The following is a 25,949-nucleotide window of genomic DNA, read 5'->3' on the forward strand; positions in this document are numbered from 1 at the left end:
GCTTCCTAGCCCATATTCTTTGCCCTTCCAGCAGCCTGGCCCTCTAGAGCCGGCTAACTCCAGGCTACAGTCCTCACACCTCATCTGGCCTAGCCTCCGTCGGAGCCCTACCCAGAGTTCACCTGGGCACGGTAGAATGGCATGTCTGGGGACAGGGCATGAGTGACAGCTTCAGGGCCCCTGGGCTCTTGCTTTGGTGCAGGGAGGTGCCCCTCTTCTTCTGTCCTGCCTGATGCACTTAGCACATCTGGTCCCAAAGATTTAAAGATTAGGGGCCCTAGAACCTTCCATCCTTGTTCCTGTGGTGAGAGCAGGCTTGTGGAAAAGAGAAAAGCCAGGCTTGATTTGGGCTCCAGGGAGACAAACAGCTGAACCCCACGAACAGAGTGCACGGCTGCCTCACCCCATGAAGGTTCCGTCTGTCCTCACCCCCCGGCAGTGGGGGTTTGGGCTAGAAAGAAGCAAAGTATCACTAACAATACTTGGTATTTTTATGAAAAAAAAAAAAAAAAAGGGGGGGGGGCAAAAACTTTTTTGGAACCAAAATGCTCTTGTAATTGTGAGGTCTGAGTCTGTTTGACTTTGAGGCCTGCAATTTTAGTAACACTTCTCCTCATCTTAAGATCTCAGTCATCATTCTACTGGGAAGCTACATTTCAGAATGAAGACTGAACAATGAAGAAGAACTAGCTACAGCAATGGACAGATGATTCAGACGAAAACTGAAAAGCAGAGGACAGAAGTACACAGAAATACCCTGGGCTCCCCATCTCTATCCCGTTCATGTTGCTGACTGCATGCGAAGCTGGCTATATTTCTATCTTTGGATTCTATGAATCAAGTGTTATTCTAGATACCTGTAGCAGTGCTGGGGACAGAGTAGGTGCTCAATAAGTATTTACTGAATGATTAAAAGGTGTCCCTTTTCTCTTAAGCTAGCGGCTCTTGGTGTCCTCTACTCTACGTTCCAAAGAATTCTAGGATTTTGTCAAAATCTCAGTCATTAACAGCTAGGGAAAGCTGGCTCGACTTTACGACTTCAGATCCCCAGCGTTCACCCGATGGCAACCCCAAGTAGTCAGTGTGAGAAGAACTGTCTTCTCTGGGTCCTAAACATCAGAGCTATCTCAGTTAACAACAAAACATCACAGGTAGTAAAAAGACTTTCTGGCTTTTGTGTGTGTATATGTGGATTTTTTTTTTAATTTCTAGAAGAATTTTAGAAAGGCAGTGGGGAAGAGAAAAATGACACCGTTCTAATTTAAATGGATGCATCAGAGAAGAATTTTGTACCACAAATGATGGCTCAATTAGAACTGGCCTCTACTTAGGGCTCCTGGGTGGCTCAGTTGGTTGAGCGTCCAACTTCGGCTCAGGTCATGATCTCACAGTTGTGAGTTTGGGCCCTGACGACGGGCTCTGTGCTGACAGCTCGGAGCCTGGAGCCTGCTTCAGATTCTGTTTCCCTCTCTCTGCCCCTCCCCCGCTCATGCTCTCTCTAAAATAAATAAACATTACATTAAAAGAAAAAGAAAAAGAATGGCTTCTACCTATCTGGAGTACACCATGGCAATACGGTATTTATTTGTTTCTTGACCACTGTGAAGAGTTCCATCTTCAGAGATCTCTGGAAAACCTTCTCAATGGCATGGTATGACTTAGCTGTGCAGGGCCTCTGTTGTGAAGGTCATAAAAACATCACCTAAGAAATGTGCTCAAGTAAGTGGAAAGCTAAGTTAGACAATGGGAGTGATACATTTGTACTTCAAGCTTCAAGCAATTGTGGAATGAGATTGCAGGAAAGTGGAGTTCAACCTGTAAAACATTAGAAGGGGGACCGATCGAACATTCCAATATTCGCTGCAAATAAAAAACACAAACGCATTTGCTGTGGCCTTTTAAAATGTTGCAAATGTATTTCGTCTTGGAGATCGGCTTACATTAATTCTTGAATCTTCGCTTCCAACTTTTGAGCATCAGCTCCACAAAATTCAAAAATCTGTTCACAAATACACAAAGGTGAGATATTTATTGGTTCAAATATCACAAAGATGTTAAAGCTTGGAGGGGTTTTTGTTTTTGTTTGTTAAGTTATCCTCATTTCCATTGTCTGAAAAATACTTAAAATATAAACACACAACAAACACATTACATTCATGATGTTTCAATTATTTGGCACCTTTTCAAAATTGTTTATGCTAGTATTTTGCCAGGTTTATATAATTCTCCCTAATATTCTTCTAAACTGATATCTCAAACATAGAATATGTTAGAAATGAGAAAACTCAATCATTGAAACCTCTCAGAGCCTTTTTGTGTTGGTCTTGAGAACTTGTTAATTCATAAACATGATTTTCTGAAATCAAATGATATGTGATTTCCCATTCCCTGAACTTTGCCACAGGTAATAGTATTATAGTTAATTGGCACTAAGAAGCACATTTTCTTTTCAAATTGTCACATCTCTGACTCAGGGTGTATTTCATAGTGGATGGTATATTTTGTTTGGAACACTTTTTAGTAGTATCTAATGGGGCATCTGTCAATGGGCATCTTATATTTGGTGAGATACGGAAGTTTAAGACCCTTACCATGCATTATCACTTTAGTACCAATTACATGAAGTGGTTGTAGAGAAGGCAGAGTGTGGGTAAACTGAGGCTGGGATTGGCTGAAGATTTGAGTTTCCAGTAAGGGAGGTTTCAGCAGCCAGAAATGGTGTTAGGCCTTTGGGGCAGGGGTTGGAAAATTCTAGAACAATTTCAATGCTCAGTGTATTGCAGAGAAGAAACTATATCTGCTTCTAATGATTCTGCTTCTCCAGGCAGCATCACTCTATCTGGGTGCTGCCTGGGGGTATCATGGTTCATTCTATTTCTTGAAAGTAAACCCCAGACTTGTGACTCCATCTTGATCCCATTTCACTTACCGGCTCGCTCATGAATCCATTTCCATAACAGCAAATTGCTCTTTTGAGTCTTGAGAATAGAGTCACCTAAGTGTGGGTGCAGAATTTCATGATTTATCTGGGTTGCCTGGTTTGTACCCATTTCCTCTATAAATAGTTCTCTTGGCATTGGCTGCCAGGGGAGGAAGGCGTCAGAAAGGAGCTGCAAAAGTGTCTCTTTTCTAAGAGTCAGACAGCAGCTGGATGGTGGCTATAGACATGAAGGGAGTTTCAAAATCCTCTGAGACCAGAGCAGGTATCAACACAACAACTCCTGGCAAGAACACAGGCAGAGCTTGGCCACTTCAATGACCAGACTTGGCCAACAGTTTTCCAATATATTTATTTCCAATAAAATATAAATTTTATCAATTTATATTCCACCAGCAGAGGATGAATGTTCTGGGTGTTCCATATGCTTGACTACACTTGGTGTTTATTGCCAGTTCCTTTCCATGTTAGCCATTCTGGTGGCTTTAGGGGATATTAAATTTGCCACCGGATTTCATGGATTTTACTTCATCAACTTTCCCTTGGACTTTAATAAGAGCTTATAACTTGTCTGTCTCCAGTCTGGTGCCCCTTAGTTCCCTCCTCCCCCTGAAGCCCGAAAACACAAACCAGTCATGCTCTCCTTCTTTGTAAAATTCTTCAGTGTTTCTCCACCACCATAAAATCCAAGGTCCTTACAGGGGTTCCTTGATTTTGTCTTGTCTACCTCACTGTTATTCTCCACCTTAAGCTCTGACCTTTAGCAACACTTCACAGTTGGATTCATTTATTTATTTCATTTAACAAATATAATAAGCATCTACTATGAGCCAAACATTGTGACCATACCAGACAAAAATCACCCCCTGGAGCTCATATTCTAGTGATAATTTTATACTATTGTATTAGTATCAAAAAAATCCTGACATATTCCCACGCTATTCTGTAATTCTTGCTTCTTCCCATTTCTCACCCGTTAGTCTTAACCATTCTTCAAGATTTAATTCCGGAAGTCTTTGTGATCTCACAGAACCTATGAATTCCACTGCTCAGGAGTTGATGTTATGTCTGCTGCCATTGACCAAGGATGGGGCCTCTGCCTTATTTTTTTCCTCTATATTTTTAGTATTTAGCTAGGAACCTTATACAGAGTAGGTCTTCTGTTAATGGTTTTAGGCCTGAAGAGAGTTGAACTAAGCTGATTTGTGGTCACTGAAGGACAGACCCAAGACTCTAGGGAGTGTTAAATTTCAGAGACTAGGTGTTATCTGTTTTATTCTTTGTCCAGTTTGCCAAAGGCAAATACTATGTGTCTGTCTAGCATGGGGCTTTGCATATAGGAGCTTCATAAATGTAGTTAATGAATGAGGGGTGGCTTAGTGATAGAGCTTATTATATAATAGCTTTCTTTTGAAGAGCTCTATATGCAAGGACACTAGCATACAATTTTTGCCCAGAATGTTTTCTCATTTTCAACTGAATGTTTGGTTGTGTCTCTCAAAGGCCTGAAGCATTAGGAAGCAACGTTTCATTCTCTCTTCTCAATGTCTTCAGTTTACATGCACCGTTGCCATCTGTAATGACCACTAATGGAAATGATGAGCTCCAGTTGGCAGAGCCCAAAGGGATATGGGGTGGCTATCCCTGCATTACACAACTACCTATGTCCACTAGTCCCTTAAAAACATCTTTCATTTTGAAATTTTTAAATAAAGATTTTATTTTTAAGTAATCATCACACCCAATGTGGGGCTAGAGCTCATAACCCCAAGGTCAAAAGTCGCAGTTCCACCAACTGAGCCAGCCAGGCACCCCTCATTTTCAAACACACACAAAAAGAGAACAATAAAGTGATTCCCCATCCCCGCATTTACCCATCGCCCAGGTCTAAACAGAGGCAGGGTTTTTTGTTGTGTTCTTTTTTAATGCCAAAGACATTCAATCACCTACAAAAAGTATATTACTGTTAGTGAGAAAATACAAAGGGTCCAGAGACAGGGATCCCTTCCTAACAAATGGACTTCTGAGAGTATCCATTAAGGAGTCTAATGATGCATACATAGACTAATTACAATAAAACACTCTGGCCAGTTGATAGGCAATTAAGAATACTGAAGTTAGCTTTGGAGCAGCTGAATGAAAGCTCAGCAATTTTCCAGACATCTTTACTGAGTTAAAAACAACAACAAAACCCTCAAAGCAACAGCAACAATAACAACACAAACAAAAAAGCCCAAACAACCAACCTACACAAGACACTTTTTGGCAGATGGCTCTAGAGATGTTTGTACAATCCAATTTTATAAGCTGTGTGATGTTCCTTTTCTTAACAAAGGGTTTGCTAAGGCATTATATCTTATTAATGAGATAGGAAGAATGTATCTAACAAGAGAACGTTTAACAGTGAGTGCCTCCACCTATTGAGAGCTAGACAGTCTTAATTACTTTTTGATCCCATCTTGGTCTCGGCTCTCTGGCTCTCCCGAATCAACCAGACCCATTCCTTCCCCCAGAACCATCTGCGTCACAATGCAGGTGTTTGCACACTTCCCCCTCCCCAGGACTTTCACAACAGGTTGCTGGGCATGCCTTGCAAATGCAAGTAGCTCAACTGTGGTTTTTGGAGTGTGGCAAAATCAAACTCAGAAGGCAGGGCCTCTTGGAAATAGACTGTTTTGAACAGCTTGAATTTATATGCATTTGGATTCAAGAAAAAAGCGTATGAAAGTAATCTATTATCTAATTTTTTCAAATGTACACTCGCCTTCTTCTCAACTTGTTCCACTAGTGAGATTTTGGTAAAGTACGAACTTACTTTCATTTTCTTATAGCTGATTTAGAAACTCTGGCTACATATCTGTTTCTTAAAGCACTAGTGGCATAAATAATGACTAAAGTGCTTTTCTTCTTCTGTGTTAGGGGGTTGACAAATGTTTTTGTAAAGGGCCCAATAATACCTATTTTAGGCTTGGCAGGCCAGATGGTGTGTGTTGAAACTACTCAGATCTGCTATCATAGTGTGATAGTAGCTAAAGACAGTATTTAAACAAATGGACATGTCTGTGTACCAGTAATACTTTATCTACGAAAACTCGTGGAGGCTCAGACTTGACCCTGGTGCCATAGTTTGCCATCAACTGAAGGTGTTGGACGGACACATGAAGCTGTTTGAGAGTTCATTACTGAGTACAATGTGGTTTTCTGTTGAAGGGGGGAAGGAGCATGACTCTAATGTTGTGGGAATTTATCGTAAAGCCACACTGAAAATGAGGAAAAGTGATTTTGGTCTGGCCAGAGGAGATGTCATTCGGCCCGTTACTCAAAGTATAGAATGAAAATTTGTTCGTGAGGATAATAATGGTTTTGGAGCCATTGCTTTCAATGACCTAATGACCTATACTTGGCATGTTTCCATTGGAAAATCTACTCAACTGTCCAATATTGGGAAATTCCTTCACTGACCTTTCCCCAAGTTGAGGTGAGCTTATCAGTTGAGCCTAGACAAAGGAATGCGTTCATGATTATCCCCTCCCTTTTTGGGGGTGTTCTGCCCAAGGGACAGGTCTGTTTTCCTTGCACTGTCCTTCTTTTTCTGGAAAGCACATCTGAAGCAGGCCTAAAGTAGGTCTGGAAGGCTACCACCCTGTGTCCTCACTTTTGGAGCTTGAGAGTTGTGAAAAGCAGCAATATCTCCTTCACCTAAGTGGGTGAGTTTCTCCTCTGCAGCTGAAGATTCTCCCCTAGGCAGTCATCTCAAAATCTAGGCTTCAAGGAAATAGTAGGAAGTGTGTTGATATGAGTCCACACCATGTTGTGTATTTAGCACAATTTAGCACCACTGCTACTTACAATAAAGGTGATAGCTTGATTTTCCACGTGACTCTGTGTGAGAAGCGTTAACACAACAGATCTGGTTCCTTATTTCTTGCTTGTCTCCAAGGCAACCATGATTGATTCTTCACCAACCCCCCAGGGAATGTGTCCCTTCCCCCACCAAAGTGTTCTTTGTATTAGTGATCGATGATTTTGTTATATATACCTGGAGTGATGGACCAAGCCCACTGGCTTGCTTTGCATAAACATCAATATTGATGATGTGCACCTGGTTTTACTATTGGGGTCCTAGTCTCCATTGTCACAGCTGGTTGTGTAGCAATGACTGCCTAGCAAGAAATGTCTATGTGACCAGTCCCCACATAAAATCCTCAGACCTGAGACTCAAAAGAGCATACCTAGGCAGAGACAAACCACATGTGTCCTTGAAGTTCATTGCTAGAAAGAGAGAGAGACAGAGACAGAGCACACTTATGTGTTCCTAGCCAAGGAAGAACATCAGAAGCCTGTGCTGGACCCTTTTGGACTCTACCAATGTTTCTGCTTTGTATTTTTTGTTGTAATAAATCTCAGCTATAAGTAGAACCTATTACTGGGTCTTGCGAGTCCTTGTGGCCAATCACCGAATGAAATATTCCTAGATTTCAAGGATTTAAAATTTAGAGGACAGGGCTAGGACAATGTTGTAAAATTTAAGGGGCTCTCAGAACTCAGTAATCAAGATAATTAATATTTTAATGGTTTTTTTTTTAAATTTATTTTTGATACAGAGAGAGACAGAGCATGAGCATGAGGGACAGAGAGAGAGGGAGACACAGAATCTGAATCAGGCTCCGGGCTCTGAGCTGTCAGCACAGAGCCTGACACAGGGCTCGAACTCACGGACTGTGAGATCATGACCTGAGCTGAAGTCAGACGCTTAACCGACTGAGCCACCCAGGTGCCCAAGATAATTAATATTTTAATAAATATTTTAAAAATCCATAATGAACAAAATATCAAAAATTCAAATAAAGACAGGATTCCACCCTATACTTGCAATTTCCTGCCTCACTCGCCTCGCCCTAATCCCTGCCCTGGAGAAAAGAGGTATATAAGTAATTACTGTCTTTCAGTTGCTAACACCTAGAGCACTATCCTTAGCATTAGTGTTAAATGGTGATAAATGCTTGCTGCCCATCTCTCTCTCTCCCCCTCCATCTCATTTAGTTCTTGCCCCTTCCAGTCTATTAATCTGTGCCTATGTATCAGCTGCTTTATGGGGCTGAGTAACTTCTTTTTTGGATCTGTACCCTTCAGAGCCCTGAACACCATGTGAGAGTTTTGTTTTGTTTTGTTTTTGTTTTTTTTTTAATTTCCCCTAAGGTGGAACCCCTCTGTGTCTACCTAACACAGTCCTTAACAGGTTGAACATCCCTGGGTAGGTAACTCTCCAATGTTAAGATGACGTAGCTTAACTGGTCACTGTAGTTATTCAAAGAGTTTTAGAGGTCTCTCCTAACCAGTGTTTCCAAATTTCTATTTCGTCGTAAATTTTCAGGAAGATTGGTGCACAGATTATGGAGCTCTAGCAATAGCCGTATTTTATAGCATGTACCAAGTCCAGTGCTAAAGTGCTTTATATATCATCACAAATTTTCATGACGACAGTTCAAAGACACATGATATAGTCCCTATTTCACAGAGAAGGAGACTGAGCTCAAGGTGGTGAAGGCACATAACCAAGGTCATCCACGAATAAGAAGCAGACCTGGGATTCAACCCACAGCTGTCTGATTCCAGAGATGACAAAAACTAGTCACAGACACTCTTTTGGGCGTGGCTCAAGTATTGTTTTTTATGAATTTGAACAGTGAGCATTTGGGAGGGTGATTCTCCAAGGACCACCATCCTCCTCACTTCCTATTTTCTCATGTATTGTCCTTGCCTGGCCCTTGAAGATTCCAATCCTGTCCTCCTTCAAGCATACCACGGTGCTGCCCATTGGAGATTCTTTTCATGTCTGTACCTACCTCAAGGTGGGTGTCTGTTGGAAATGACTTCTATAACCTCAGCAGGAGCCCTGCTGTTCACAAGCAAAGGAGCAGGAGTTCCTCCCACTAGATGTGAGCCTATGAGCTGAATTATTCATTTGTAAATAACCCACTTATTAGCATCCATGCATCCGTATCCCATTGTTCTTGGATTAAAGTGTTTTGAGAAGCCATTTACTCTCATATCAAAGAATGAAAGATGGAACCAATTTCGATGTTGGATAAATTTAAGCTGTTGGCCAAGAGTTGCTAAATCTTTGTTACTCTTCTTTTCTTTTGTTCCATTGACATATGTCAACTTTGGTCTGGAAGCAATGTTATAAACCTGGGGGATCTACTGATGGGCTTCAGAGGCTCAATGAATAACTAATATCATATTCACATTGCAGCTTATGTGTATATGTGTATTTTTTTTTTTTTTTTTTACTTAGAACAGAATACAGTGTAATATTCTGGTTAAAAAAATCAGCCAAAGTTTTGGATGTCCCATCTGAGAGCCACCACAGATTCTTTTTTTCTTAACCACAGTTAATCTTACTGGAACAGGATGTGATGTCCCAGGTGAAAACACTAAGGATTACAGCAGGAAGGAACAATCCTACTTTATTTATTACCTGGAATTTGCTTTTGCTGTCCTTTACCCTAACACTGTAAAATAATTACAGCTGCTATTTATGGTACAACCCTGCTAGATGACCATCCAAATCTGCATAAAAACTTCCAGCATCACAGAATGCCCATTGACTGCAACCCTGGGTCATAGTTACATAGCTTTATCTGTATTAGTTTTTTAAAGTTTTATTTGTTTATAGTCTATGTATTTTGAAAATATTTGAAATGAGATAGAATCAAGGGCAAGATAAAATAACAAAACCATTAAAGCATGATTCAGTATGGAGATGGCAATTAGGGAATTCCAGGCAACTACAGATAAGGGAGGCTATTGTATTTGAGTCAAGGAAGTAATCCTGAGATTATTGGCAGCAATAGAAAAAGAGAAACCCAAGGGATTCCTTAAGCCTTCTGATCTAATGCAAGGGAGTAGACCAAGGGAGGCAAATATTCTCCAAACTCTGTCTATGAGGAATAATCACAAGGCTTTTTACACAATGTACATTTTAAAAGGCATAATGGACAGTGGTTCTTTGCCAGGTGTTTTACCAGAAATGTGAGTACATTTCTTATAACATCCCTTAACAGAAACTGGACTCAAAGTTGTTGTTGTTTTTTTAATACTAGATAAATAGTACTTAACTGCTTCCATAAGTTAATTTTCAGGTGTGCTGTCCCAGATGAAAGAGAGATGGAAGGAAGTGGTCTCAAAGAAGTGAATTTAGTTTTTTTTTCTACCCCCAGGAGAACAATGAATGTCATTCCTAGTCAATTCTACTGAGGAGGGAAATTCACATAGATGGGTCCTATCGCATGGCCATGCCCAATTTTCTCTGGTTCCATTGATTTTTCCTGTGCAGACCATTGCAAGGTAGAACGTGGGGGTGATTTCAGAGGTCTCAGGTTTTGACTGCAGCTCTGGATACAATAGTAGAAGTGGGGACCCTGCAGAAGCCCTGGATGGATGCTCAGATGCCAAATGCTAGGGACTGAGTGAAAGAGGTAAAAAGATTTGCAATACTGTCTCTTTAGGATCTCCTGCCCCCATTTTTTTGCTGTTGTCTTTTGCACAGAAGATTGATATTCTTTGTTAAATGGAAGCCAGCATTGTAAATATTTTCTGCAGGTTTACAAATGATTTTTAAATTGATTCAAGTATGAATCTTTCTGGAGATACATGCAAAGCTCAGAAGTAGACTTACTTGTATATTATGACATAAATGATCTCAAGGTTTTGTTTTTATTTTTTTAAATAACTTCATAACCAGGATGCTAAGTCAGTAATATTCAATGAGACACTCGATTCTCAAGAAAATATTTTGGGACAGGGGTATTCATTTTATAATCAGAGGCTGGCTACCTGACTTTGGAGTTAGAAAATAGGGGGGTGGATCAGCTTAATGCATTGTGTCATTGATTCAGTTAATTTTATTCTCCATTAACTAAGTGGCATAACATTTAAAATCGAGATCCTTCACGATGCCTAAAATACAGGCATTTTGTTCCATCAATTCAAAAGGGATCCATACCCTGTAGAAACCAGTTAAGAAATAATTGAATATAAGAGGTCACCCTACCCCCAACTGTGAGTTCTTCCACCTACATACAGAACTGAGACTAAGCAAGGCCAAGCCTTTTCTCAAAAGCATAGCTATGGATTTGCTCAAGAGCCTAGACACAAAGTCAATTGAGACCCCAAAGTTTTATTTCATAAAACATAGAACAAACTGTTGAATGGCAGCAGATCTTAAGCGCTATCATCAGCAGGAGAGATGAAACCAGACAGCTGTTCTGAGCTGGAGAGAAACCCTCCCTGAGTCAGACTGACATGAGGACAGAATCAGAAGGGGAGGCAGAGCAGACAGGGATATAGGGCAAAGACATCAGCCTTCATTTATTCATTCACTTGCTTACTCAGTCATGAATCAAACACAAAATGAATATTTTCCACCTAGGGTGGATTCTTCTAGACACTGACATGAACTCCTCTAGGTACTGGAGATAGTGGGACACAAATACATGACATTAAGGTCTGGGTCAAACATAAATGGGCTTGGAAAGGTCGACTGGGCCAAAATTATGGAGAAATTCAAATGGAAGCCTTGATTAGGAGGGTTTAGTCTTGATTCTGCAGACAACAGAAGGGAAGGGGTATCCAAATTTATGAAATTTTTTTTTTTTCAACGTTTATTTATTTTTGGGACAGAGAGAGATAGAGCATGAACGGGGGAGGGGCAGAGAGAGAGGGAGACACAGAATCGGAAACAGGCTCCAGGCTCTGAGCCATCAGCCCAGAGCCCGACGCGGGGCTCGAACTCACAGACCGCGAGATCGTTACCTGGCTGAAGTCGGACGCTTAACCGACTGCGCCACCCAGGCGCCCCAGGGGTATCCAAATTTAAATAAGGGAATGACATACATGGAACTATGCCAAGCTCTATTTGGAAAAGAGAACAGAGCTATGGTGTGAACTTGGAGGTGAGAGGGGCTATTGTACTTGTTCATGTCAAAGTCATTACAGCTGGAACTATAGGTAAGGATGAAATTACTAAAGGAGAAGAGGTAGAATGGGAAAAAGAACCTTAGGAAACACTTATATTTTGGGACAGCAGGAGCCAAAGGAGCCAAAGGAGAGCTTGGGGAAAGATCAGGGATGGAAGCCAAAAGCCAAGGAAATTTCCAGAATTAGAAGCTGATTAGTTATGGTGCTTTTGTATAACCAAGGAATACAAGGATTGAGAAATGGCTATTTGAATTAGGTGCTGAAAGAGCCTTGGAGACATTTAAAAGAGCAGATGAAGGAATAAGTGGAAACTTCGAATTGAAAGCAGGAAGTATATTCTACTTCTTCAAGAATTAGATCATGAAACGAAGGAGAGAAGTCTGAAAGAACATTAATTTTGTCATTAGAAGTTTTTGGTTGCAAGTAACAGAAAAAACAGCCCCAGGTCTATGTAACTCATGGAATCTATGGGAGTAGTTCAGGCTTCAGGCATGGATAGATTCAGGGTTCAATCAGTGCCATTGGTATTTCCTGCTTTGACTCTGCTTTTCATTGTATGGTGGCTTCATTTTCAGGTTCTCTCTGTAGAACCTTCAGCTTCATACAGCTAGCTGTAGTACCTTCAGCTTCATATCTTCCCAAGTTCAAACAAATCCAATGAAATCGAAAGAGAAGGCTTTTACCTAGCTGCTTAAGCCGCATCCTAGGATTAGCTCTGGTTGGGTTTAGATTGGCTTGACTGGAGTCAAGGGCCCATTCCTGATGGGGACGAAGTTCACTCACAGGTCTAGCCATGGAGATGGAGCCCTAAGGAAGCACATGGACCAAGGATGGGCAAGGGAATGGTTCCCTGGAAGAAAATCAAAGAACTGCTGATAGAGACTGAAGAATGGCTGACGGTGGCAAAAGGGACTGTCCCAACACGAGGTTTGAAAAGAGAAAACTGACGGATAGAGGCCTGGGGCACAAGGGAGGGAATGTGATCAAGGTACAGTGGATGAAATCCATTTCAAAAGGAGGATGCTTTCTCATTTCCGAGATGGAAGAGGAGAGGATAACAAAAAATGACACAAAAACAATTTGATGTGCGGTGGTGGGGAGGGGAGCTGAGGTGCATGCGCTCAGTAGCTTCATTTTGAAGTAAACACTCAAGAGGAGTGGTAGGTAGTGTTAATTCTTTTTGAAAAATTATTTAAATCTATCGCGCCAGTTCTATTATGGTAAATACGCAACAAATAGAAGCTGAGAATCAAATCCTACACTTAGCGTATCAACTACTTTCATTCTTCATATAGTAGCCACAATCTTCACAAGGTTTAAGCATGAATGTTTTTGCTTTACATATGTTCTTCCTAACGCTTTAAATTGCATACTATTTCAAGTAGATGTATCACAAATCAAATCACTGAGCAGTTCCACGAGAAAAGACATGTAGTTTACTTTCGTATTTTATTAGAAGTAATGCTACCATTACTATGTACTTAGCTGCTTATTTCTCCTGCTGGTATTTCTGTAGCAAAAGTTCCCCCAAATGGGATGATTATGTGAACGGGAATATACAGTTTGTTCCTCTTAAGCGTGTTGCGAAGTCACCTTTCATAAGGTATGTACACTTGTCAGTGTTCCCAGCCATACGTGGGATTACTAGTTTAATCACACACGAAGCATTTTAGACATTTTACTTCACTAACATCTTTGTGATAACAACTACCCTAACGTGCCGAGCACTGACGCACATCAGGATGGGTCTACGAACTTGAGTCACGTCAATTCATTTCTTTTCACAACACCCCGTGAGAGGAAAAACTTAGGATCTTTGTTTTTACAGATAAGGAACCTAAGATCCAAAGAGGTTCTTAAGGAAAACGCTAGGTAGTGATAGAATGGATATCTGAACCACAGAAACCTGCAACAAGAGCCTGCACGCTCAACCACGAGCTACACGGACTCGGGATTCTTTTTGATTAACATTTTCCCAAGTGTTGCTAACAATCCGTATACATTTGTGTGAGCATTTCATCGTGTCCTTTTCTGTAAGATTCTTTTTTGATGGGTCTGCCCCATCAAAAGGGATATTACAGGGATAGTAGTGGATATTTCTTACGGATTTGGAAACCTCAGATGGTCTGAATGGGGAGATTTTTTTTTATCATTCATGCATTTTTTTGTACGCCTTGCCAATATGAAAAGTTCAGAAACGAAGCATCACGTTGCTAAATATTAAAAATAAATGCAGTTGTTTCATCCGCCCAGGATACCCCGGGCCTTTTAAAAAGATTCTGATGATTCTATAATTCAACTCTGCCAGTTACCATGGAAACATACCTTCTGGGTTTGCTTGAACATCTGAAATGTGGGTACTGATCTGATGTGATAAGTTTGGGCCAACTCCTGGGAAAGGAAAGAAATGGCATGAGGTCACAATTTTGGTATCCTCTCTCTATACAGAGCCCAGAACTTGGTGACTTCTCAGGAGGCATGTCTGAAAACCCAGGGACAGTTAACACTTTATTGATTCTCCTGCCAAGCCTTTTTCTAACATGTCTTCAAAGCCTCCAGGAATGTTACAATAGAAAATGGCTGCTCCTCACATTCCTGAGGCTTCTCATCCCAGAGCCCTAGGAGAGGGCTGGGAGATGGATGCCAAAATAGAACAGATGCTGAAGGATGAAACGAGCTCTATTTAAAAGAAATTGTGAGGGGTGCCCGGGTGGCTCAGTCGGTTAAGTGTCCGACTTTGGCTCAAGTCATGATCTCAGGGTTTGTGGGTTCAAGTCCCATGTCCGGCTCTGTGCTGACAGCTCAGAGCCTGGAGCCTGCTTTGGTTTATGTGTTTCCCCTCTCCTTCTGCCCCTTCCCCCCCTCGTGCTCTGTCTCTCATTCTCTCTCTCAAAAATAGGTAAACATTAAAAAAAATTAAAAAAAAAATAAAAGAAGTTGTGAAAGATTACAGAGGAACCTCAGTGGAACCCAATATGGAGACAGCATATTGCAAAAATAAGGAACAGTAAAGGTATCCTTATCATGCACACTTGAGACATGGGGTGATATGCTGGTCTTACATTGTAAGTAAGGTTTACAGGTCTCTTTCTTGTAAGCCCTACTCCCCACTTCACTGCCCATCTTTGTGAAAGATGAACCAAAAAAAAGCAAATATATCAGAATTCCAATTATTTTAATCCATTACAATCTGCTCTTAAATACCCGTTTTTATCTTGTTTAGAGTCCAGAGAAAATTAGCCACCCACAGCATCAACAGAATTGGACTTTTCGCTCTAATATACCTATCATTTTATGGGGTGAATCTCTCCCCTGCTGCCTGTAACACACACACACACACACACACACACACACACACACACAGACACACACACACACACACACACACAAAATTATAATTTTCATGATCACAGCAATGATAATAAATAAATTAGTTAAAAAAATTGTGTATTTTGTTTCTCCTTAAAAGGGAAAGAGTTATCATCAAAAAGGCAGACAATAACATGTTTTTGTGAGGATGTGGGGAAATCAGAGGCCTCATGACACATTGCTGGTGGAAATGTATGGTGCAACTGCTTTAGGAAACTCAACAATTTCACCCCTAGATACATAACAAGAGAAATGAAAATACATACATAAATGCTTATACCAGTATTACTCCTAAAAGTCAAAAGGTGGAAACAACCCAAATGTCCATCAACAGTTGAATGGCTAAATAAATAAAATGTGGTATATCCATACAATGGAATATTATTCAGCAATGAGAAGGAATGAAGTATTGATACATGGAGGAACCTTGGAAACTTATGCTAAATGAAAGAAGTTAGTCACAAATGCCCACCTATCTGATGATTCAATTTGCATGAAATGCTCAGAATAAGCAACTCTATAGACAGAATGTAGAATTACGATTGCCCAGAGTTGGGACAGAAGGAACTGGGGGTAACCAGGAGAACTCCAAAAGTGCTTGCTTTTTTTTTTTGAAGTGGTGAAAATGTTCTAAAATTAATTGTAGTGATGGTTGCACAACTCTGTTAATATAAAAAAAGGACAAAGAGATAATGATCCTAGATGTGTTCTGAATGCATAGTATATGATTCGGTTTAAAGGGCACTTAAACACTGTCGCACTTTGATAAAGCTTGAAAGAAATGGGCGAAATGGAACTTCTAGTATGTTCTGGATGCTATGTCATATATTTTATGTATTTTATCTCATTTTATATTCTGTGAAGTGTTATTTGCCCTGTTTTACAGTGAAAAAAACCTGAAATTTATAGAGTTAACTGATAAGAGGTCACAAAACTATTAAAGAAAAGAGTGGGTAAATAACAGATTTTTTGTTATTCTAAAGCTCAAATTCAATCCAATATGTGCAAAGATCACTTGTTACTGTTTTTTCCTAGTTGTAAATGAGCAAATGTTAGGAAGAATAATTTTTGGGGTACCTTGTATATATTAATGAGGCACATTTTAAAAAATATATTTTTTAAATGAGAGAGAGAATGAGTGGGGGAGGGGCCGACAGAGAGGGAGAGAGAATCCCAAGCAGGCCCCATGCTTGGCATGGAGCCCAACCTGGGGTTTAATCCCACGTCTGTGAGATCATGACCTGAGCCAACATTAAGAGCTGGATGCTTCACTGACTGAGCCACCCAGACACCCCATTAATGAAGCACATTTTGACTAAGGGCATGAGGTTGATTATTTTGGGGGAAGGAGAGGAAAGGAGGCTCTAGGGAGGGACAGGAGGGAAGGATTTCTTGGAATTCCTTGTGATGTTTTAAAAAACCCACAAAAACCATAACCATAGCAAGAGGAAAGCAAGATATAAATGCATTGAGCTGGGTTTCAGACATTGATTAATAATCTACTACAAGGGTGAAAAACACTTTTCACCTTGAGCCCAACACCACCCAACTGGTATTGTCTGTGTAGAGCCAATTCTGCTGAGCAGGGTAAATGGAGAAAAATGTTGGGATTGAGGAGTGGAGTCTGCCATAGTAAGGGAGGGGAGGGGGCAGCAGGAGAGTCACATACTTGCTGGGTTTTGTTTTTAAAATTGATACAAAACACAAGAACATTACAAGGAAGTTTACTACCATTTATCACGAAAACATCATGAAATTGTCCTCAACTTAAAATTGATTATATAATCACTGAGGTGCTGTCAACGATGCAGCATTTGGATTTTATGTATCCCCACAGAAGGACTTAAGATTCTTACCTTAGAATCATCCACATCCACATTAGCAAACATTACATTTTGGTATTGCAGAGACATTGCCTTCAAATTAAAAGAATAAAAATTCCCTATTAGCTTAGCGTTAATACTAAATTACATACTAGAATTACACAGTTGTCTTTTGGCAAAAAACAAACAATGAGCAAAAAGGTTGTTCATGAGAGCTAAGCATCACTCTGGCATTTCACTTCAGGCTAGAACTGGAAGCACCAAAGTCAAATATGGGATGATACAGGTCAAGCAAAGATCAGCGGCAGAACCAAAGTCTGAAGAACCAAACTGAAGATCAGAGTTTCAAAGTTAGGAAAGGGCACAAAGTGAAGAAATGATGACATGTATGTGGTGTGTCCAGATTTACCCTGCAGGGTGAAGGGACGGATAGTAGCTTTCTCCTGGGGTGGCAAGAGGTGGAAGGCTGCTTTCAGTGGTCTTCAAAATACAGGTCCCTGAGGGGCGCCTTGGTGGCTCAGTCAGTTAAGCATCTGACTCTTGATTTCAGCTCAGGGCATGAGCTCCCAGTTGGTGGATTGGAGCCCCACATCAGGCTCTATGGTGACAGTGCAGAGCCTGCTTGGAATTCTCTCTCTCTCTCTCTCTCTCTCTGCCCCTCCCCTACTCATGCTCTTTCTCTCTCTCAAAAAAAGAAATTAAAAATTACAAAAAAAAAAAAAATTACAGATCCCTGAACCAGATACCCAAACTCTGCTTTGACCTTCACCTCTTGCCAGGCTTTTTGGGAGGCTCTTATGACTGAGATGATACAAAAATATGTGTGTCGACCCTGGGCCTAATTGCTTTGTGCTTTTATTGACATCTTCCATGCTCTACTATGTACTGAAACTGTACTTCCCAGGATCCTTTGCCAGCTGTCTTCTTAGGTTTTGCCAATGGGATGCATCTGGAGGAAAACAGAAGGTGTGAAGAGGGAGGAAACAACTCTCTTCTGCTTCTGTTTTGTTCTGAAAGCATCTCTGGCAGCAGTGGTGACAAAGGTGTTGGTAATGGGTCTGCGGGTAGTAGATGCAGCAGCATCAGCCTGTAAATATCAGCTCTTGGGTTTTTTTTTTCTTTCAGACAACCGTGTTCATACTTTACGGGCACTTAATAGCATCTTGGTTTGTTTGCTTTAACATCGTATCTCAAGCATTTCCAGTGACCTATTTCTAACGGGACCTCTCTCTGACGGGACCTCTCTCTGATCGTATGGGGTGTCCAGAGACAGTGGAGACAGGAAGAAATGCAGCTGTCACTGGGAGCTGCTCCCACTGAGAAGCAGGAAGCAGCATGACATGGATTAGGTGGATATGTGCTGAGGTCTACTGCAGGCAGATTCTCTCCAGTTGTTTGTTCATGGATTGTGACTGAAGTGGGAGCTCTTTCTTCAGTGGCCCATCAAGATTGTGAAAACGGAGAAAAACTCTTAGATAACAGACACAAAAGCCTTGGGGGTTTCAGAGTATTTTTTTAGATAAAAAAGCTGATTTTGGTCAGCAGTGGCTCAATGCCTGGCAGGAAAATGGTGTCACCCACAAACTCTAGGGCAATTGTCTTGCACTTTTCGAGTTTGAAGATATATGGAATGCTCCCCAACAGGGGTAATGGGAATAGGTTTGAACTATGTGGACATCTAATTCTACTTATGAAGGTTTCAGAGCCTTGCAAGTCTATCAGGAAATAGGGAATATGGCAGCTGGCATTTTGCATCAAGTAGCACCCAGAAGTCATGGCATACATATGGGTCTTTGCTAGGTCGGGGTTCCCCTATGGACATTGTCTTTCCTTATTATCTCACTCCATCCACCTAGGACCTCTTCTCTGCCCTCAACAACTCTTCCTTCTGCTCTGTTCTTCCTCGTATGTAGTCTTCTACCATTTGGTCACCTGTTCTGTTGGTTTCAACTCTAAAGTATCTCCTAAATTGGATCTTTTCTTCTTTCTCCAAAACCACTGCCTGTCATTGAGATTGTCATCACTTTGGGTTACCCGCCTTCGGTCTTTCTAAACCATTCTTATACAGCACTGCTAAAAATATTCTCTAAAATCGCTATTTGACCATGGCAAAACCCTTTTCAGAACTTCTGTTTTGACTATCTACAACAACTCATTAAGTTATAACACAAGATCTTTCTTGATTTGGCCTCAACTTTCTTTTCAAAGCTCCTTTGTCTCCGCTTCTGCTACATACACTGTAAGTTAGCCTCACAGACCACTTGCCTTCTCATGATCACATCATGTAATTTCTAAAGAAATTTATAATCTCTCCTTTCCCAGAAATGCTCTTATCAGGGTTCTAGGTCTGGTGATCCTCTTAGCCCAGGGTCAGCAAACTGCACCATGTAGAAGAAATCCAGGTCTCCACATGGCCTTGTAAAGTAAATTTTATTGGAATACAGTTTGCCTGTTCATTTGTGCATTGCCATTGGATGCTTCTGCACTACAACAGCAAAGCTGAGTGGTTATTACAGAGACCATATGGCCTGCAAACCTGAAACGATTGACTGTCTTTCCTTTACAGAAGTTTAGCTGGCTAACTTCCATTCCACCTTCCCGCAGAGCCTGGAAAGGAAAAGAGGTAGAGATTCCTCGGACTCCCTTGAAGCTGGAGTTCTGGATGCCAATTGGTCTTATCAACAAGATAAATGTAGGAGAGACTTGGAAGTCAGAAGTGGGAAAGCAGCTACTTTCTTCTTGTTTTGTCTTCTTGTCTTTGGAAAGCAAGACTGTGGGTATTGGGAGTGGTTGTGCTGGAAGCAGCAGCAGAAGCCAAACTCAGGATCTGGTGCCCGGACATCAGCTTTCTGGACGTCCAGAGGCACCTGTGGCCACAGTAGCCTCCTGATCCTGGTTCTGATTCCCAACTGCTGCTCTGTTGCCAGTTTGTTTTTTCCTCCAGCGGTGGCCTCCCATCTATACTCACTTCTGATTGTGGCGAACTTAGGATCCCCAAAAGTGGGTCTATGGTGTTCTGAGTCATTCCTATTCATCTAATCTTTCAATAATTTTATAAGCAATTTATTCCTTGTATTAACATTCTTTTCTGTTTAGGGACTCCTGGGTGGCTCAGTCGGTTAAGTGTCTGACTCTTGATCTTGGCTCAGGTCATGATCTCATGGTTCACGGGTTTGATCCCCATGTTGGGCTCTGTGCTGACAGCACAGAGCCTGCTTGGGATTCTCTCTCTGCCCTCTCACCGCCGCCCCCACGCTCTCGCTCTCAAAAATAAATAAACATCAAAAAAAATTCTTTTCTGTTTAATTTGGTTTCTGTTGCCTGCTTTGATCTTTGACTAATAAAGTGACCTAGAAGAAGGGAAGTCTTTTCTCCATGCCTATACGCACCAGTTTGAAAAAATTACACACAGGGGCGCCTGGGTGGCGCAGTCGGTTAAGCGTCCGACTTCAGCCAGGTCACGATCTCGTGCTCTGTGAGTTCGAGCCCCGCGTCGGGCTCTGGGCTGACGGCTCGGAGCCTGGAGCCTGTTTCCGGTTCTGTGTCTCCCTCTCTCTCTGCCCCTCCCCCGTTCATGCTCTGTCTCTCTCTATCCCAAAAATAAATAAACGTTGAAAAAAAAAATTACACACATGGTAAATGACTACGTTATTATGCAAAAGTTCAAACATCACAAGAAAAATAAAGCCATCCAAATTTAACACCCTTTCACTGAAAAAAAAAACCTTCTTTGATATGCATCCTTCTGTTCCCCTTTTCTCTACATATATGTGGGTTTATATATATATACACATACATATATGTGTCTATTTTACATACATGAGACCATACTATATAAATTTTTCTACACTGCACTCTTTTTACTTAATGCTATGTTGTCTTGGAGATGATGCCACCATTCCATATGGGTCTACTTGATTCTTTTTAACATCTGGATAGTATTTCAGTATGGACATGCCAAAATTTATTTTAAAACTATATTTGCATTAGTCTGGATTCCAACAGGAAACAGATGGCACATCATTTGGGGAGGTTTATCTCCAAAGGGATAGCTATAACTATGAAGGTAGGAGTGAGTATAGGAAGAGCTGCAGGAGCCTGGACAGAGCAGTGGCACAGCTGTTAATGCCCTTATGGCAAAGGTATGAGAGGGAAGTTACAAAGCCTTAGATTTCATTGCACTTTCCGAAAATGCCCCATGTTGGCTGTCGGAATTTGATCAGCTTTGACTTTGTGGCATGTGAGTATATTTATACTCTGGAAGCTGAACATTGAAGACTTTCTTTAAGTTTTGAGTATCAGGATAAAGGGGACTGTGAAATGATAAAATGCTTCTTCTGGATATTCCAAGAATTTTAGGTAGAAAATGGATGTTGAGGTATCATGTAATCAATTTCCCTATTTGAATATAGGTTTATTTTATTTTATTTTATTTTTTAAAGTTTATTTATTCATTTATTTATTTTTGAGAGAGAGAGACAGAGAGAGTGAGTGGGGAAGGGGCAGAGAGAGAAAATGTCAAGCAGACTCTGCACGTCAGTGCAGAGCCCAATGTGGGGCTTGAACTCATGAACCATGAGATCATGCGTTGAGCCAAAACCAAGAGTCGATGCTTAACTGACTGAGCCACCCAGGTGCCCCTGAATATAGGTTTATTTTTAATTAAATGTCAAAAGACTGTGATTAGAATGAATTCAGGTGGATTTAAGAGTTCAAGTTGAAATGGTAGAAACTTTGCTGAAAATAAACCAGAGTGTTTTTAGTTGTGTAGAGAAATCAAAACTTCTTTAAATTTGAAGAAATAGTTTTCACAAAACTGACCATAAGTGAAACTTCTGCATGATGAGGAGAAATGAAAATGCCAAGTTCTTTCTGTGGCATGTGATACCAAAAGTAAATAAAAGTTAAAACTTTTAAATGGGGCAACAAGGAAATTAACTAGATGAAACATTGTATAGACATTAAAATGTTAATTTACAGACCCTACAAAAAACATGAATGAATGTGTACATGGAAAATAGACCTGAATATAAATATATGATTACAACTAAGAATATTTTACTAAAACATTTTATAAAGTAGATCAGACATGAAGGGAACATATAAGACATAAGTTTTGATAATAGGGTTGAAGGATGGGGGGAGTTTATCCTTTCGTATTATAGTTAAAAATAAGTATCATGTTTTTCTATAATCTATTCCAATATTTGGAAGTTATGAACTCTGGAACTTTGGTAAAATGCCATTATTACGAATAATCCATTCATTTGTACAACTGTACTCTTTTGTACATCTAGATTTTCCTTGCAGAATTATCCATAGACAAGTAGTATTAATCTTCTGGTGTGTGTACTATGATCTAAATAGAGATTGGTATATTAGCTTCAGGATAATCAGGACGCTTTGAAAAGTGATTCCATATGGCTCATAAATGTAAACTTTTAAGATTTACTGAAAAAATTATTAGGGGATTTAAAATTCCTTCTAAAATTGTGAAATATATATAGATGATACTTACATGAACAAGAGGATAAATCCTTTTGCAAGGACCACACCATTTTGCTGAAAATTCAACCACCACAAGTTTGCACCCAGCAGCTTTCAAAAATCTGCTAAATTCATCCTGAGACCAGAACATAAAAGAAAAAATATGCATAATCACTAAATCTCAAAAAGCCTTGCAGAGAATAAATGTTCCTCATTTATTGAAATGAAGAACTTCAGTTCCTGAAAACCTTAGCGAGGTACCCCACCCTATCGTTCTCAAGGGGACACACCTTTCCTAAATGTCCCTGAGGTCACATATATTGATCTTTGCAAGTATACATAGGTGGGAGTAAATCTGCAAAAAGTGATTAGGAGTGTATTTACCAAATGGTGGTTGGTAATGGTTGGTTACCTCTGGGGAGAAAGTGATATTGGCCAATGAGAGATAAAGCATGGAGGGTAGTGGTGGATGGTTGTTCAAGCTGGACATCTAGATTTGATTTTTTTTAAATAAGGGCCTAAACATACATTAGTGGTAAAATTTAAAAGGAGAGGAAGTAATCTAACAGCTTGAATCATTTCTTGTTTTGCTTTTGTTTTGAAGGGAATTCATTACCAAAGCTGTAGTCAAAAACCGTATATTTAAGGATTTGACATGCTTCTTGTTGAATGTCTTAAGCGAATTTCCCATCAGCTGTCCAGATCACCTAAGTAAATGTTTCCTTTCCTGGAACCTCAGATCATTTTATCTGAACTTCCTTGCTTTATGAACACTGACTGTCCACACGTTATTTCGTGCATGGCTTCTCTCCCCCAACAAATCCTTACAGAATTCAATCCTGATTCACTCCTGAACCTCCATGGCCTCTGACTGGGCACATTACAGTATGTGCTCATGGGGTGTTTAGTTGATGAATGATTTGCTAATATATAGTATTCTGCTCAAGATTTATTTTTCCTTTTCTCATTGGAATTACGATGATAGTAACTAATTTACTCTGTGCCTGGTGTTCTCTCCCTTAATCTTTACAACCACCCTATTGAGTGGGTATTATCTCCATTTTACAGATGAAAAAACGAAAGTTTATTACTTTCTCTCAGTCAACCTGTTGGCAAATGGTGTAGTTGGGATTGCTAACCTAGGCAGCCTAACTCCGGAGTCCATTTCCCTCACCACTCCACAAACCTACACAAAATCATCTCCTGAGTTCTTTCTAGTTGTGGGGCTCCCTTGCCCTCTCACTGGCCCTAATTCCATCATGTGCTCATCCCCTCGACCAATCATTAAGATGGGATCACTAATTAGATCAAGTCAAGCAGTGCCTATCACTGGAATTAGGGATGGGGTTAATTGCATACAGATGGCACACCGCTCTGCAGTAAGAGAATCTTAACAATTATGTTGCCATTTGATTTAGTTTCAAGCAGGTGAAACGGATGACTTAAGGAAGATACACTTTCTTCCTTTACCCATATTCCTCTAGGGGAGGGGGTACTTAACTCCTCAGAGAGCCATGCCAAGCCGCAATTTCTCACTTGCTTCTGAAATCATGCAGTAGATGCCATCCTCACAAGCCCTCAACACCCTCACGTCTGAGTAGTTGCTAGGATGTAAACTGGGCCTCGCCAGATCTATGAATTTGACTTGGCTAAGTTCTCTGAAAGGAATACCCCCATAGGGTACATATCGACTTGACATGTACCTATCGAGACCCATGCTGTGCCAAGTAATGGACACACTGCTAGTATACAGCTGTGGACAAAAAACCAGACAAACTTTTCCCTGCCTTCGTGGAGCTTACATTTAGAGGGGGAAGCCGATGGTAAAATCAAGAAGTAAAATATGTAGTGTGTTAGTGATCGTTGCTGATAAAAGAGGAGAAAGATAAAGCAGGAAAGAAGGAAATGAGCTGGATTAGAGTTGTAGTTTGGGTGGCCATGGTCTGCCTGGAATAGAAGGTGACATTTAAATACAGACATGAAGGAGACAACAGGCCCTCAGGAGAGGTCTCCAAGGAGGAGATGGGAGAGGGCTTCTCAGGGGGCTAGTGAGACCCTGGGTTATTCTGTGAGATTCCCAGAAAATCAAAAAAAGAAGTACCAAAGGCATCGGCCAATGTGTGCTATTTTACAACATTTTCTCACAGCAAACTACACAGCGATGCCTTCTTTCAATCTGGCCAGCCTCATTTTCGTGACCTTACATATAGCTGCATTTGGGGAAAATGTCAAAAGTCTAAGTCTGAGGGTGTTGACGGATGGCAAGCCCAGGCCCTATGCCTTCCCTCTTCCCTCCAGGTTCAGGTCCTCGTGTAACAGGGCCTGACATCAGAATGTCTGGGTTCTAATGCCCACTTCACTCCTAAACGGAGTAGGACCATCACCACTCTTAAAGGCAATTTTCTTTTTTGTAAATAAACAACTCCCCCTGGCCTATATGTGCATTTAGGTTCTTGTGGCAGTGACATTGGACAATGGATAGAAAGTGATCTTATAAAACACCACCTAAAGGATTGCTGATGCTATTGGCTGTCATTTTCCTATCCTAATCCCTAGGCATGTCTGAGGTTTCTGCTCTGTCTTAGAATAAGAGAAATATGTGGACTTTTACTTTCATAGAATGTTCCAGGTACAACAAAGGTGGAATCAGCGGGATCAGGTACAGGATGGGATGTGTTAGGAGTTGGTCTGGATCCAGCTAGAGTCAGAGCAGGAAGTGAGAATCAGAGAGGAACAAAACCCTTCTGATCAATTTATCCCTTGGCTACACTCCAGATAGTGCCATCCCTCGAGCACAGAAAGGAGAGACATAAAAAAATCTCCCCTTGCTACGGAGCAGTGAAAGAATACGATTAGGGGAAATCATTCTTAAAGTTTATCAAGTCTGTTCTCAAGGTGGTTTCTTTTGAAATATCAATGAAGCCAAAATAAATACTTGCCATGTCTTTAATAATCTGAACCATGATTTACTGGGAATTGCTTACGAAACCTTCCTTTTGGTTCAGCAGGCTCACCGCAGCAGTCTCTTATTAATTAAAGGATCCTAGCTGGAATAGAAGGGTAACTTCTCTATGACATCATTAAACGTGACTGTCTCAGAACCTAGAACTTTGGCAGACTTGAAGCTAATTTGACTTTTTTTTTTTTTTTTCCGTTTATTTATTTTTGGGACAGAGAGAGACAGAGCATGAACGGGGGAGGGGCAGAGAGAGAGGGAGACACAGAATCGGAAGCAGGCTCCAGGCTCCGAGCCATCAGCCCAGAGCCTGACGCGGGGCTCGAACTCCCGGACCGCGAGATGGTGACCTGGCTGAAGTCGGACGCTTAACCGACTGTGCCACCCAGGCGCC

General features: G+C 40.9%; 1 protein-coding gene across 3 annotated transcripts; it reads right to left on the minus strand.

The window, feature by feature from the left end:
• Positions 1–1,893: 1,893 nt before the first annotated feature.
• TXNDC8 (thioredoxin domain containing 8) lies at positions 1,894–25,652 on the minus strand. Of its 3 annotated transcripts, XM_086683691.1 has the most exons (6): positions 25,539–25,652; positions 22,631–22,735; positions 17,146–17,205; positions 14,246–14,311; positions 2,930–2,995; positions 1,894–1,999 (listed from the first exon to the last, which is right to left on the minus strand). In XM_086683691.1, the coding sequence occupies exons 1-6, from the start codon at positions 25,560–25,562 to the stop codon at positions 1,937–1,939; spliced, it is 384 nt and encodes a 127-aa protein (XP_086539817.1). In that variant the 5' UTR covers positions 25,563–25,652; the 3' UTR covers positions 1,894–1,936. The 3 variants fall into 3 exon arrangements, with proteins under 3 accessions (XP_086539817.1, XP_086539818.1, XP_025770204.1); XM_086683692.1 differs by lacking the exon at positions 17,146–17,205; XM_025914419.2 differs by lacking the exon at positions 2,930–2,995.
• Positions 25,653–25,949: the final 297 nt, after the last annotated feature.

The sequence above is a fragment of the Puma concolor genome, chromosome D4 (genome assembly GCF_028749965.1).
Source record: "Puma concolor isolate L17-30 chromosome D4, mPumCon1.1.hap2, whole genome shotgun sequence".
Classification (NCBI taxonomy): Eukaryota; Metazoa; Chordata; class Mammalia; order Carnivora; family Felidae; genus Puma; species Puma concolor.